Source organism: Staurois parvus, unplaced genomic scaffold, assembly GCF_062004578.1.
Source record: "Staurois parvus isolate SC_StPar_1 unplaced genomic scaffold, SC_StPar_1.0 ptg000719l, whole genome shotgun sequence".
In the NCBI taxonomy this organism is placed as follows: Eukaryota; Metazoa; Chordata; class Amphibia; order Anura; family Ranidae; genus Staurois; species Staurois parvus.
This window is the reverse complement of record NW_028318515.1, coordinates 237329-250351: the sequence shown is the minus strand read 5'-3', so window position 1 is coordinate 250351 and position 13023 is coordinate 237329. Positions and strand designations below refer to the sequence as shown.

The 13023-nt window shown below is 42.3% G+C and overlaps 1 protein-coding gene across 10 annotated transcripts in view; it reads right to left on the bottom strand.

Moving 5' to 3' along the window:
• Positions 1–13023, bottom strand: part of CHFR (checkpoint with forkhead and ring finger domains) — an 81212-nt gene that overhangs the window by 46371 nt on the left and 21818 nt on the right. For all 10 annotated transcript variants that reach the window (XM_089653655.1, XM_089653650.1, XM_089653653.1 and 7 more), the window contains exons 4-5: positions 7395–7504; positions 827–886 (exon numbers count right to left, since the gene is read on the bottom strand). In XM_089653655.1, coding sequence (XP_089509781.1) covers positions 827–886; positions 7395–7504 — 170 coding nt within the window. The remainder of the gene's footprint in view (positions 1–826; positions 887–7394; positions 7505–13023) is intronic.

The window sequence follows — 13023 nt, the reverse complement described above, 5'->3', positions numbered from 1 at the left end:
CCCCCGGGTCCAATATATGAACCCATTGCGGCCCTCAAGTCAAAAAGTTTGCCCACCCCTGGATTAGACTGTATTGTGTGCTGCTGTGCAGAGATAGAAAGCAGCAGGTCCATGCTGACAGGAGAGAGACCTGTGTTTACAAACAGATTTCTCCTCTCTCAGCTTCGCCGACCCAGTGATTGACACACCCAGGAGCCAATAGCAGCGCAGTTAGGGAGGCGCACACCCCCTACCTTGAAGTGCTAAATCAAGTATATTTACATGATTTTGCACAGTGCAGCCGCCCTGTAGCAGTACATCTGCTATGGGGCGGTGGGCAAACGTTTATTAAGAAACAGGAAAATTACAAAAAGAAAAACGGAACACTGTAATATGGGAAAATATTTCATTAAAAAACATTGCTAAATGCAGTATATCAAAACTTTAATATATAAACAAGCATACATGAAGCACCTATTGAGAAACACTAAACACATTAATTACAGACAGTAATTAAGTTTACAGATAACTACTAGGCGCTGTGGTGTATGCTTCAAGTTTGTGTGCATGGAAAGCACAGATTGTGCATTCAGCTTATACACTAGCTATTTAATTCATTGCAGCATAGCATCATTTTACTGGCTGTACTCCATCCGGCCAAAAATTGAACAAACGCAAGTATAAGGTCTTATTTTTGCTTATGGTGGAGCTGTCGGAAGTAGAGGCTGCAGCTTTATAGAAAAACCTCTACAAACTGTTGAATCCATATTTATCTGAAAGATGTCTGAATGTTAGAGAATATGCTGCAACTTTGTAGCAATAGCCATCTGCAGTCCAGCTGACATACCTGCTGGTTCTTGCATATTGTCTTCTGCTGAATTCAAAGACTTATACAGATATGCAACATCTGGAAACAAATAAACTAAAGATTAACAACTGCATCATTTTACTCTGAAAACAAATATTGTATTTCATGGTAATAAGCTGGATCTTTTGTGACACAAAATATTGAGGCCTCTTGCACACAGGCAATTAAAAAATAAATAAATAACCACATTTGTAGACTTGTAGCTTTTTTTTATTTTTTATTACTGATCATAACACAGGTGCATTATAGTGTATGCAACAATGCACACAGCTACGTAAAGATCCATCATGAATATACAAGCTTATTGACATAAATTGCAACACTAGCAGTTAGAAGATGATGAACTTTATGCATGTATACTCGTATGCCAATTCACACAAGCTCTTTATGGAGCATAACTTGTGTTATTAACTCAGGATTTTTCTGCCAGTAATGATTCTGCATAGCACCATCAGCTAACTATGTCTGTGTGTAAAAGCCCCTTATCCGTATGATTACCAAGTACTCCTATTCATATGATTACCGGGTGCTTCTTTGCCACCCCTCTGAAAAGCAATCCATGGTGGATCACTTTTCAGAGGCATTTGACAAGCAGTGAGGAGATTATGGGGTTGATTTACTAAAGGTAAATAGGCTGTGCACTGCAAGTGCACTTGCTTTAAATCAGAGGAAAAACTCGGATTTAAATGAGGCAAAGCTCTGCTGTTTCTTTCATCCAATCATGTCCAAGCAAAAACGCTGTTGTTTTTATTTCCCTTGCATGTTCCCCTCAGATCTACAGCAACTTCACTTGCAGTGCACGGCCTATTTACCTTTAGTAAATCAACCCCTATATGTTCTCCACACCTGTTTTAACGTGGTATTAAACCCAAAATGCAATATATTGCAGCTTTCCAATCATTACACGTAATGGTTGTATTGATTTTCTTTTTTATACTTTTCCCCCTGTTTTCACCTGGTGATGTGCCCAGTACCACACCTCCTGTATTAGAATGCCCACAATCTGGATGAAGGAGCACTGTCAATCTGGGGGGTTTAAAGCAGTGTTAGATGTAATAGCAGATTTAGATACACTAACAAATTGAAGCTGAACTCCAGCTAACACTTTACTAACACTAACAGTTGCTACAAACCAATTTTTCCTCTGGGATAAAAGCTACATAAAGGAATAAAAGCTGATTACTTTAAGTACCCCTGTCAGTAGTACATGGTTTGTCTCAACCCTTTGACCGAAACATTTGGAGGATAGCATTTTCATATGCAACACAACAAACTTACTGGTCAGATAACCAGGTGAAAATAAAGGAAAGAAAGCCTGAAAAAGAAAAACTAATGCAGCTATCACATCAAAGAATTTGTAAGCTGCAATAAAATAAATAAAATATGAAAAAATCCAATATAAACAATAAGCCAGCCAGCACACACTGTTGATCACACCAACAGCAGAAAATAATAATATATAACAGTATTTGTAGCTGCTGACTTTTAATTTGTGTTTAGGGTGAAGATCCACTTTAAAGCTTGGTACCAGGAGCAGTGTGGCATATTGTGTATCTGACCAAAAGTTAAAACCTTATGCACAGCAGATGCTAAGGATGCAGGGAGCTCCACAAGCAAAAACATTTGATGTAAAGATTAAAGCTGAACACCAGGCAAAAAAGCTTTAAAAATATTCCTCAATAGCTATGAGGTATGTACAGTTAACTAGTTAAAGTAGAAGAGCTGTGGGTGGGACCCAGCTGGTCCTCCCACTACAGGCTGCCTGAAGAATAGAGTGGGGAGCAGAGACATAACCAGTCACCCTGCACAAGGAGAGAACGTTGTAGTGACCGTTCTGTATTATGGCCTCATCAAGGCCCTCTCCTCCAATCCTTGCTGACTCTTCTCCACCTTCAACTCTCTACTCTCGCCACCCCCACCTCCACCCAGCACCTCACTCACCGCCCTTGAGATTGCCAATCACGTCAAAAACAAGATTGACACAATTCGCAAGGACATCGCCGCAACTCACACGCCCTCTCAACCCGTCCCCTCTCACACAGCTACCCCCTCACCCCCCCCTCTCCCTCAACATAACCCGCAGGGACTTCGTCGCTTCTCAAACTCCCTCCAACCCCGTTCCCCCTCACTCAGCTACCCCCTCATCACCCCTCTCCCACGGCCCCACCACTGCTCTGACCTCCACTTCCACCCCACCCTACATTCCTCATACTGAAGCCCCCCCAACACTCCGCACCTTTGACCTTACTACAATCAAAGAAGTCTCCAAGATCCTCTCTGATGCCCGCCTCACCACCTGCCCCCTCGACCCTATCCCCTCACAACTCCTACGACCTCCCTCCCCCTCCATCCTACGCTCCCTCACCCACATCTTTAATCTCTCCCTCTCCTCCGGCACTTTCCCCTCCCCTCTGAAACATGCACACATCACCCCCATACTTAAAAAGCCCTCCCTGGACCCCAATGACCCGAACAACCTCAGACCCATCTCCCTGCTCCCATTTACATCCAAACTCCTCGAGCGCCTCGTCTACACCCGCCTAAGCTCTCACCTCAATGCCAACAACCTCCTCGATCCCCTACACTCCGGCTTCCGTCCCCTACACTCCACCGAAACTGCCCTACTTAAACTCTCCAACGACCTGCTAACCGCCAAAGCTAATGGCCACTATTCAGTGCTCCTACTCCTTGACCTCTCTGCGGCCTTCGACACAGTCGACCACCCCCTCCTCCTCAAAAAACTACACTCCCTCGGCCTCAGAGATTCTGCTCTCTCTTGGCTCTCATCCTACCTGTCACAACGCTCTTTCAGCGTTACCTATAATGCTACCACCTCCCCCTCACTCCCCCTCTCTGTTGGGGTCCTTCAAGGCTCTGTCCTCGGGCCCCTTCTCTTCTCCATCTACACCTCCTCCCTTGGCCAACTCATACACTCTCACGGCTTCAACTACCACCTACAGCCAGGTCCATAAATATTGGGACATCGACACAATTCTAACATTTTTGGCTGTATACACCACCACAATGAATTTGAAATTAAATGAACAAGATGTGCTTGAACTGCAGACTGTCAGCTTTAATTTGAGGGTATTTACATCCAAATCAGGTGAACGGTGTAGGAATTACAACAGTTTGCATATGTGCCTCCCACTTGTTAAAGGACCAAAAGTAATGGGACAATTGACTTCTCAGCTGTTCCATGGCCAGGTGTGTGTTATTTCCTCATTATCCCAATTACAATGAGCAGATAAAAGGTCCAGAGTTCATTTCAAGTGTGCTATTTGCATTTGGAAGCTGTTGCTGTCAACTCTCAAGATGAGATCCAAAGAGCTGTCACTATCAGTGAAGCAAGCCATCATTAGACTGAAAAACCAAAACAAACCCATCAGAGAGATAGCAAAAACATTAGGCGTGGCCAAAACAACTGCTTGGAACATTCTTAAAAAGAAGGAACGCACCAGTGAGCTCAGCAACACCAAAAGACCCGGAAGATCACGGAAAACAACTGTCGTGGATGACCGAAGAATTCTTTTCCTGGTGAAGAAAACACCCTTCACAACAGTTGGCCAGATCAAGAACACTCTCCAGGAGGTAAGTGTATGTGTGTCAAAGTCAACAATCCAGAGAAGACTTCACCAGAGTGAATACAGTGGGTTCACCACAAGATGTAAACCATTGGTGAGCCTCAAAAACAGGAAGGCCAGATTAGAGTTTGCCAAACGACATCTAAAAAAGCCTTCACAGTCCTGGAACAACATCCTATGGACAGATGAGACCAAGATCAACTTGTACCAGAGTGATGGGAAGAGAAGAGTATGGAGAAGGAAAGGAACTGCTCATGATCCTAAGCATACCACCTCATCAGTGAAGCATGGTGGTGGTAGTGTCATGGCGTGGGCATGTATGGCTGCCAATGGAACTGGTTCTCTTGTATTTATTGATGATGTGACTGCTGACAAAAGCAGCAGGATGAATTCTGAAGTGTTTCGGGCAATATTATCTGCTCATATGCAGCCAAATGCTTCAGAACTCATTGGACGCCTCTTCACAGTGCAGATGGACACGGACCCAAAGCATACTGCAAAAGCAACCAAAGAGTTTTGTAAGGGAAAGAAATGGAATGTTATGCAATGGCCAAGTCAATCACCTGACCTGAATCCGATTGAGCATGCATTTCACTTGCTGAAGACAAAACTGAAGGGAAAATGTCCCAAGAACAAGCAGGAACTGAAGACAGTTGCAGTAGAGGCCTGGCAGAGCATCACCAGGGATGAAACCCAGCGTCTGGTGATATCTATGCGTTCCAGACTTCAGGCTGTAATTGACTGCAAAGGATTTGCAACCAAGTATTAAAAAGTGAAAGTTTGATTTATGATTATTATTCTGTCCCATTACTTTTGGTCCCTTAACAAGCGGGATGCACATATGCAAACTGTTGTAATTCCTACACCGTTCACCTGATTTGGTTGTAAATACCCTCAAATTAAAGCTGACAGTCTGCAGTTAAAGCACATCTTGTTCATTTAATTTCAAATTCATTGTGGTGGTGTATACAGCCAAAAATGTTAGAATTGTGTCGATGTCCCAATATTTATGGACCTGACTGTATATGCCGACGACACACAAATCTATCCCTCAACCCCCCACCTCAGTCTCCTCCCGAATCACACACCTACTGAGCGACATATCAGACTGGATGTTGCTCCACTTCCTTAAACTGAACCTCTCCAAAACCAAGTTTCTTGTCTCCCCCCTAGCCCAGACCCCACCCCCCATTGACTTCTCCATCACATCCAACAACGCCAATATCAAACCTGCCCCGCAGGCCAGAGTACTTGGTGTCATTCTGGACTCCAACCTATCCTTCCAGCCCCAAGTCCAATCTTTAACAAGCTCATGCAGATTCCACCTCCGCAACATTGCCAAAATACGCACGTTCCTAGCCCCAGAAACCACTAAACAGCTCATCCACTCCCTCATCATATCACGACTCGACTACTGCACACTCCGCTCCTCACAAGACCTCCTTCTCTCTAGTTCCCTGGTCTCCTCCTCCCATGCCCGCCTCCAGGACTTCTCCAGGGTGTCACCCATCCTCTGGAACTCCCTGCCCCAACCCATCAGATTATCACCTATTCTCCTCTCCTTCACCCTGAAAACCCACCTCTTCAGGGAAGCCTACCCCACCCCCTGCTAACTTGCCAACCTCGTCTACTCTTCCTACCACCCCATCCCCCACAGCTATCTCCTCCTGTGCCACCATCCCCTCCCTCCTAGATTGTAAGCTCCAAAGAGCAGGGCCCTCGATCCCCTCATGTTTTGCATTGTATTGTTGTTGTTCTGTCACATGTTCTGTCCCCCTTTGTAATGTACAGCGCTGAGCGAACTATTGGCGCTTTATAAATACTGTATAATAATAATTATGGGAAATGCCTACACAGAGAAAAAAAGTGCAGAAGTTGTTTCATGCTGGATTACTGCACAGATTTAAAAAAATACATAAAAGACACCAAGATCCCAGTGAGAACATACTGTACATGCCTCTTGCATTTAGATTTATATAGCCCATAGATCAGCATTACAGGCAGTATTATTAGTTTGGCTACATTTTAGCCCATGTATTTAGGATACCTACCATACATTTTTTAATTGTACTTGCTTTCAAATTTTATTTAAAAAGAAAACAAAAAAAAGGACGTATGAACGTACAGCAGCAGAAAAGGAGTAATTATACATTTTTTGTATTGCCACTATAGAATTCTATGGTGTATACAGTTACAAAACCCTTTTTAAAGGCCAAGTTCACCTTTAACAAATAAAAATAATAAATGCACATATTTTTGCAGGTAAGGATGTGCATTTATGTTTTTCTACAGGAGCCATATTACACTTGCATTCAGTGGATCGCAGGTACAATGTCAGGCTTACTGCAGCTTTCTTGCTCGTCCCTCTGTATGGGCTTTCTATTTGCAAGCTGGAGGAATGCCAATGCACTACAAGGGCACTTAGTTCCCTCTAAGTGCATTGAGAACTGCAAGCCGTCTGCCACAGTGGCAGATGGGACTTGTGGTTTATTCATTCACAGATCTTTGTGAATGAATAACGCAGTTATGTGGGGCAGTAACATGTAACACGTTTAACTTGAGTACCGGTTTCTCTTTTTTTGTACGTTATTCCTTTATGCTGGTTATGTGACGTGTTATGCTTGCATTGTAGAATATACCAGTGATACAAATTTCCCCGATGACGATTTGCACCAAGAAACGTGTCAGGGTTCTATATGGATTATGCTTATGCATCTTATTGTGGTTTTGTGTATATGATTATGGACCAAGTTTTCACCATGTTTTCATATGCACAATGTTTCTTGCATTTTGAAACCAATTATAATAAATATTCTGGTTTTACTTTTATCAGGATTTTTTAGTTCCTTAAAAATCCCATTTTGCCATCTCCTTTCTTAACACATTCAGAAGGTGAATTTATCATTTAACTATCATAATAATAGTGTTTTTATTTTTTAATCTGAAAAAAACTTGGAACTTACTTTGTTCTGGCTCATTTTTCTTATAAACAACATAGATAACATCACCATTCTTTAAGGGATATGTTTGTTTCTTTACCACCTTCTGCTGGTTAATCACAGTGCCATTTGTGCTGCAAAAAAAGAGCAACATTTAAACTGCAATTACTGCAAAAACACAACAGTATTTGTAGTGCATTAACATAGCATACAGATCAACAACTCTCCATGTTGTTAATCAGGAAGGAAAATAAGATTACATTTAAATACTGAATCAACTGTTTATGGCATTAAGTTTGCCTTGGATGGATGGCAAGTCATCACATGAAACTAAACTAGCAAGGTCATAACCATTTGTTAAGGAAGCACTGTCATCACGCAAAATGATCTTAGACAGTTACCTGCAAAATAAGTTGTATTATACTTGCCCCTCCAGGGGAGTGTTTCACCTACCTTCACTCAGCTGAAACACTACTGCCTCTGTCAAAACTTTCATCATTTGATGCTTCCATGAGTGTGAGATGTTGGTTTTCCTCATGTCACTGCTGTTTTCTATACTGACGTAGGGGCAGGAAGATGAGCACCTAGCTGTGTGGGAAACAGGTATCCAATACTTCAAAGTGATGAATGCTAAATATCCTGACAGGGGCTATAGGACTTCAGAGGAGCAAATAAACAGATGCTGCCAAAGAGGTCATCTGATACTTCCTTTGCAGGGAATACTTTTTGGTTTAAGACACTGTTGCTTTAAGGTGGTTAATTCCAGTCCTCTGAGAGACAGAATTAAAAAAAAAAAAAAAAAAAAATTCAGGAAATCACATTGTATGATTTTTAAAGAATGTATTTGTCTTGCACTGCGGAACATAAGTATTTGAACACCTGAGAAAATCAGTGTTAATATTTGGTACAGAAGCCTTTGTTTGCAATTACAGAGGTCAAACGTTTCCTGTAGTTCTTGACCAGGTTTGCACACACTGCAACAGGGATTTTGGCCCACTCCTCCACACAGATCTCCTCTAGATCTGTCAGGCTTCGGGGCTGTCGCTGAGCAATACGGAGTTTCAGCTCTCTCCAAATATGTTCTATTGGATTTAGGTCTGGAGACTGGCTAGGCCACTCCAGAACCTTGATATGCTTCTTACGGAGCCACTCCTTGGTTAACCTGGCTGTTTGCTTCGAGTCGTTGTCATGTTGGAAGACCCAGCCACGACCCATCTTCAATGCTCTGACTGAGGGAAGGAGGTTGTTGCTCAAAATCTCACAATAAATGGCCCCATTCATCCTCTCCTTAATACAGTGCAGTCGTCCTGTCCCCTTCGCAGAAAAGCACCCCCAAAGCATGTTACCACCCCCATGCTTCACAGTAGGGATGGTGTTCTTGGGATGCAACTCATCCTTCTTTTTCCTCCAAACACGAGTGAAGTTTAGACCAAAAAGTTCTACTTAGGTCTCATCTGACCACATGACTTTCTCCCATGCCTCCTCTGGATCATCCAGATGGTCATTGGCAAACTTCATACGGGCCTGGACATGTGATGATTTGAGCAGGGGAACCTTCCGTGCAATGCATGATTTGAAACCATGACGGCGTGGTGTTCTACCAACAGTGACCTTTGAAACTGTGGTCCCAGCTCTCTTCATGTCATTGACCAGCTCCTCCCTTGTAGTTCTGGGCTGATTCCTCACCTTTCTTATCATCAGTGATACCCCACGAGGTGAGATCTTGCATGGAGCCCCAGTCTGAGGGAGACTGACAGTCGTCTTTAGACTCTTCCATTTTCTAGCAATTGCTTCAACAGTTGATCTATTTTCACCAAGCTGCTTGGCAATTGCCCCGTAGCCCTTTCCAGCCTTGTGGAGGTCCACAATTTTGTCTCTGGTGTCCTTTGACAGCTCTTTGATCTTGCCCATGGTAGTAGTTGGCGTCTGACTGACTGTGGGGTGGACAGGTGTCTTTAAAGAGCTCAGAGAGGTGCTACTAAGTTAGATTAATGAGTGGAGTAGAGGTGGACTTTTTAAAAGGCACAGTAACAGGTCTCTGAGAGCCAGAATTCTTGCTGTTTCTTAGGTGTTCATATACTTATGTTCAGCAGTGCAAGACAAATAAATTCTTTAAAAAATCATACAATGTGATTTACTGAATTTGTTTTTTTCAAATTCTGTCTCCCAGAGTGGGAATGCACCTACAATGTGAATTTCAGACCCCTCCATGATTTCTAAGTGGGAGAACTTGCAAAATCTCAGGGAGTTCAAACACTTCTGTTCCTCAAAAAAGGGTAAATGTATATAATTTCACACGCATGTATGTGTACACATTATAAACCCCTTCCTATTCCTTTTTAAAATATTAATACTTTATAAAACAATATGCAATTTGTACATACAGTTGTGTTCAAAATAATAGCAGTGTGTTGAAAAAAGTGAATAAAACTCAAAATCCTTCTAATAGCTTTTATTTCCATACACACAAATGCATTGGGAACACTACACATTCTATTGCAAATCAAAACATGAAGAAAAATATATCAAATTTGTGTTGTTCCTCTAAAAAAAATTGAAGAAAAGTGAATATTAGACTGTTCAAAAAAATAGTGTTTGTATTCTTCTTTACAAACTCAAACATTCACTATACAGTTGTGACCAAAATTATTCAACCCCCAATGCTGTAAAGGGGTTTAGGGACTATAGTGTACATTTGGAATTGTATTCAGAATCAAATCCTACAAGGACGTTGTAACTACCCAAATGCAACTAAAATGACATCAATTGTTTATGTAATACAGTAGTAAATGGTTCTTATGTGGTTTCTTCATTGCCACAATTATTCAACCCCTTAAAGACTACCACTCTGAAGAACAGAGGTTCATACAGGTGCTTTCCATCAGGTATTGAAAACACCTGTGGATGTCACCGAGCAGCAATCAAGCATAATAAGCACCAATTAGGCAGCTTTAAAATGACTGTGATACTCAGCTCCTTCTAGACATTTACTGGTGTGGTTACAAACATGGTGAAGGCAAGAGAATGGTCCAGGAAGACAAGAGAAGAGGTGATTTCTCTTCACAGGAAGGGCAATGGCTATAAGAAGATTGCAAAGATGTTAAACATACCAAGAGACACCTTAGGAAGCATCATTCGCAAATTCAAGGCAAAGGGCACTGTTGAAACGCTACCTGGTCGTGGCAGAAAGAAGATGCTGACTTCGACTGCTGTGCGCTACCTGAAGCGTAGAGTGGAGAGAAGTCCCCGTGTGACTGCTGAGGAACTGAGAAAAGATTTGTCAGATGTGGGTACAGAAGTTTCAGCCCAGACAATAAGACGCACACTGCGTAATGAAGGCCTCCGTGCCAGAACTCCCAGGCGTACCCCCTTGCTGTCTCCAAAGAATAAGAAGAGTCGACTGCAGTATGCCAAAAGCCATGTGGACAAACCACAAAAGTTGTGGGATAGTGTTCTGTGGACTGATGAAACAAAATTAGAACTGTTTGGGCCCATGGATCAACGCTATGTTTGGAGGAGGAAGAACAAGGCCTATGATGAAAAGAACACCTTGCCTACTGTGAAGCATGGTGGAGGGTCAATCATGCTTTGGGGCTGTTTTGCTTCTGCAGGTACAGGGAAGCTTCAGCGTGTGCAAGGTACCATGAATTCTCTTCAGTACCAGGAGATATTGGATGGAAACGTGATGCAGTCCGTCACACACCTGAGGCTTGGGAGACGTTGGACCTTTCAACAGGACAATGATCCCAAGCATACCTCCAAGTCCACTAGAGCATGGTTGCAGAGGAAAGGCTGGAACATTTTGGAGTGGCCATCGCAGTCACCAGACTTAAATCCGATTGAGAACCTCTGGTGGGACTTAAAGAAAGCAGTTGCAGTGCGCAAGCCTAAGAATGTGACTGAACTGGAGGCCTTTGCCCATGAAGAATGGGCGAAGATACCCGTAGATCGCTGCAAGACACTTGTGTCAAGCTATGCTTCACGTTTAAAAGCTGTTATAACTGTAAAAGGATGCTGTACTAAGTACTAAGATTGAATGTCACTTGGGGGTTGAATAAAACTGATAATGCTGTGAGCACAGAAAAGACATTTGTGGTTATTTCATTATAACTGTTATGTTATATTTGTCTGACCTACAAGTGCCTCTTTAATGTAAATGTAAGCAAGATGACTGAATGATCAAAAGCAATGTCAAACTGGCCAAAACACTCAATTTCAGTGGGGGTTGAATAATTTTGGTCACAACTGTATAAACTGAAAAATGTTTGAAGATTTTGCTTTCCTTTGAATCACTTAATTTTTAGTTGTATAAGCACTGTTTCTGAGAACTGCTGTACATCTGTGTTGCATGGAGTCAACCAACTTCTGGCACCTGTGAACAAGTATTCCAGCCCAGGATGATTGGACTACATTCCACAGTTCTTCTCTATTTCTTGGTTTTGCCTCAGAAACTGCATTTTTGATGTCACCCCACAAGTTTTCTATTGGATTAAGATCCGGGGATTGGGCTGGCCACTCCTAACGTCAATCTTGTTGGTCTGGAACCAAGATGTTGCACATTTACTGGTGTGTTTGGGGTCGTTGTCTTGTTGGAACACCCATTTCAAGGGCATTTCCTCTTCAGCATAAGGCAGCATGACCTCTTCAAGTATTCTGATGTATTCAAACTGATCCATGATCCCTGGTATGCGATAAATAGGTCCAACACCATAGTATGAGAAACATCCCCATATCATGATGCTTGCGCAACCATGCTTCACTGTCTTCAGTGTACTGTGGCTTGAATTCAGTGTTTGGGGGTCGTCTGACAAACTGTCTCCGGCCACTAGACTCAAAAAGAACAATCTTACTTTCATCAGTCCACAAAATGTTGCGCCATTTCTCTTTAGGCCAGTCAATGTGCTCTTTGGCAAATTGTAACCTCTTCAGCACACGTCTTTTTTTCAACAGTGGGACTTTGCGGGGGCTTCTTGCAGATAGCTTGGCTTCACATAGGCGTCTTCTAATTGTAACAGTACTCACAGGTAACTTTAGACCTTCTTTGATCTTCCTGGAGCTGATTGTTGGCTGAGTCCTTGCCATTTTGGCTATTCTTCTATCCATTCGAAAGGTAGTTTTTCGCTTTCTTCCACGTCTTTCAGGTTTTGGTTGCCATTTTAAAGCATTTGCGATCATTTTAGCTGAGCAGCCTATCATTTTCTGCACCTCTTTATATGTTTTCCCCTCTTCAATCAACTTTTTAATCAAGGTACGCTGTTCTTCTGAACAATGTCTGGAACAACCCATTTTCCTCAGAATTTCAGAGAGAAATGCACTGTAACCAGCATGTAAAACATTTGCTGCCTTTCTTCCTTAAATAAGGGCAATAATTGCCACCTGTTTTTCAAAGAATGAATGACCTAATAGAACTCCACACTGTTATTATTTTGAACATGCCCCTTTCAATTAGTGATTCAATTACACAGAATCAGCAGCATGTATGTCATGACTGTTGGGTCTGTTGAATTTCTATTACTCTACTACACCTGCTAGTAAATTATTTGCCATGTAGAAATATAATTTCTACCAAAAACAGTGATTGATCAGGTTAGTGATGTCTTACTGCTATTATTTTGAACACAACTGTATGTGATAATATATCAGATCCTCATGA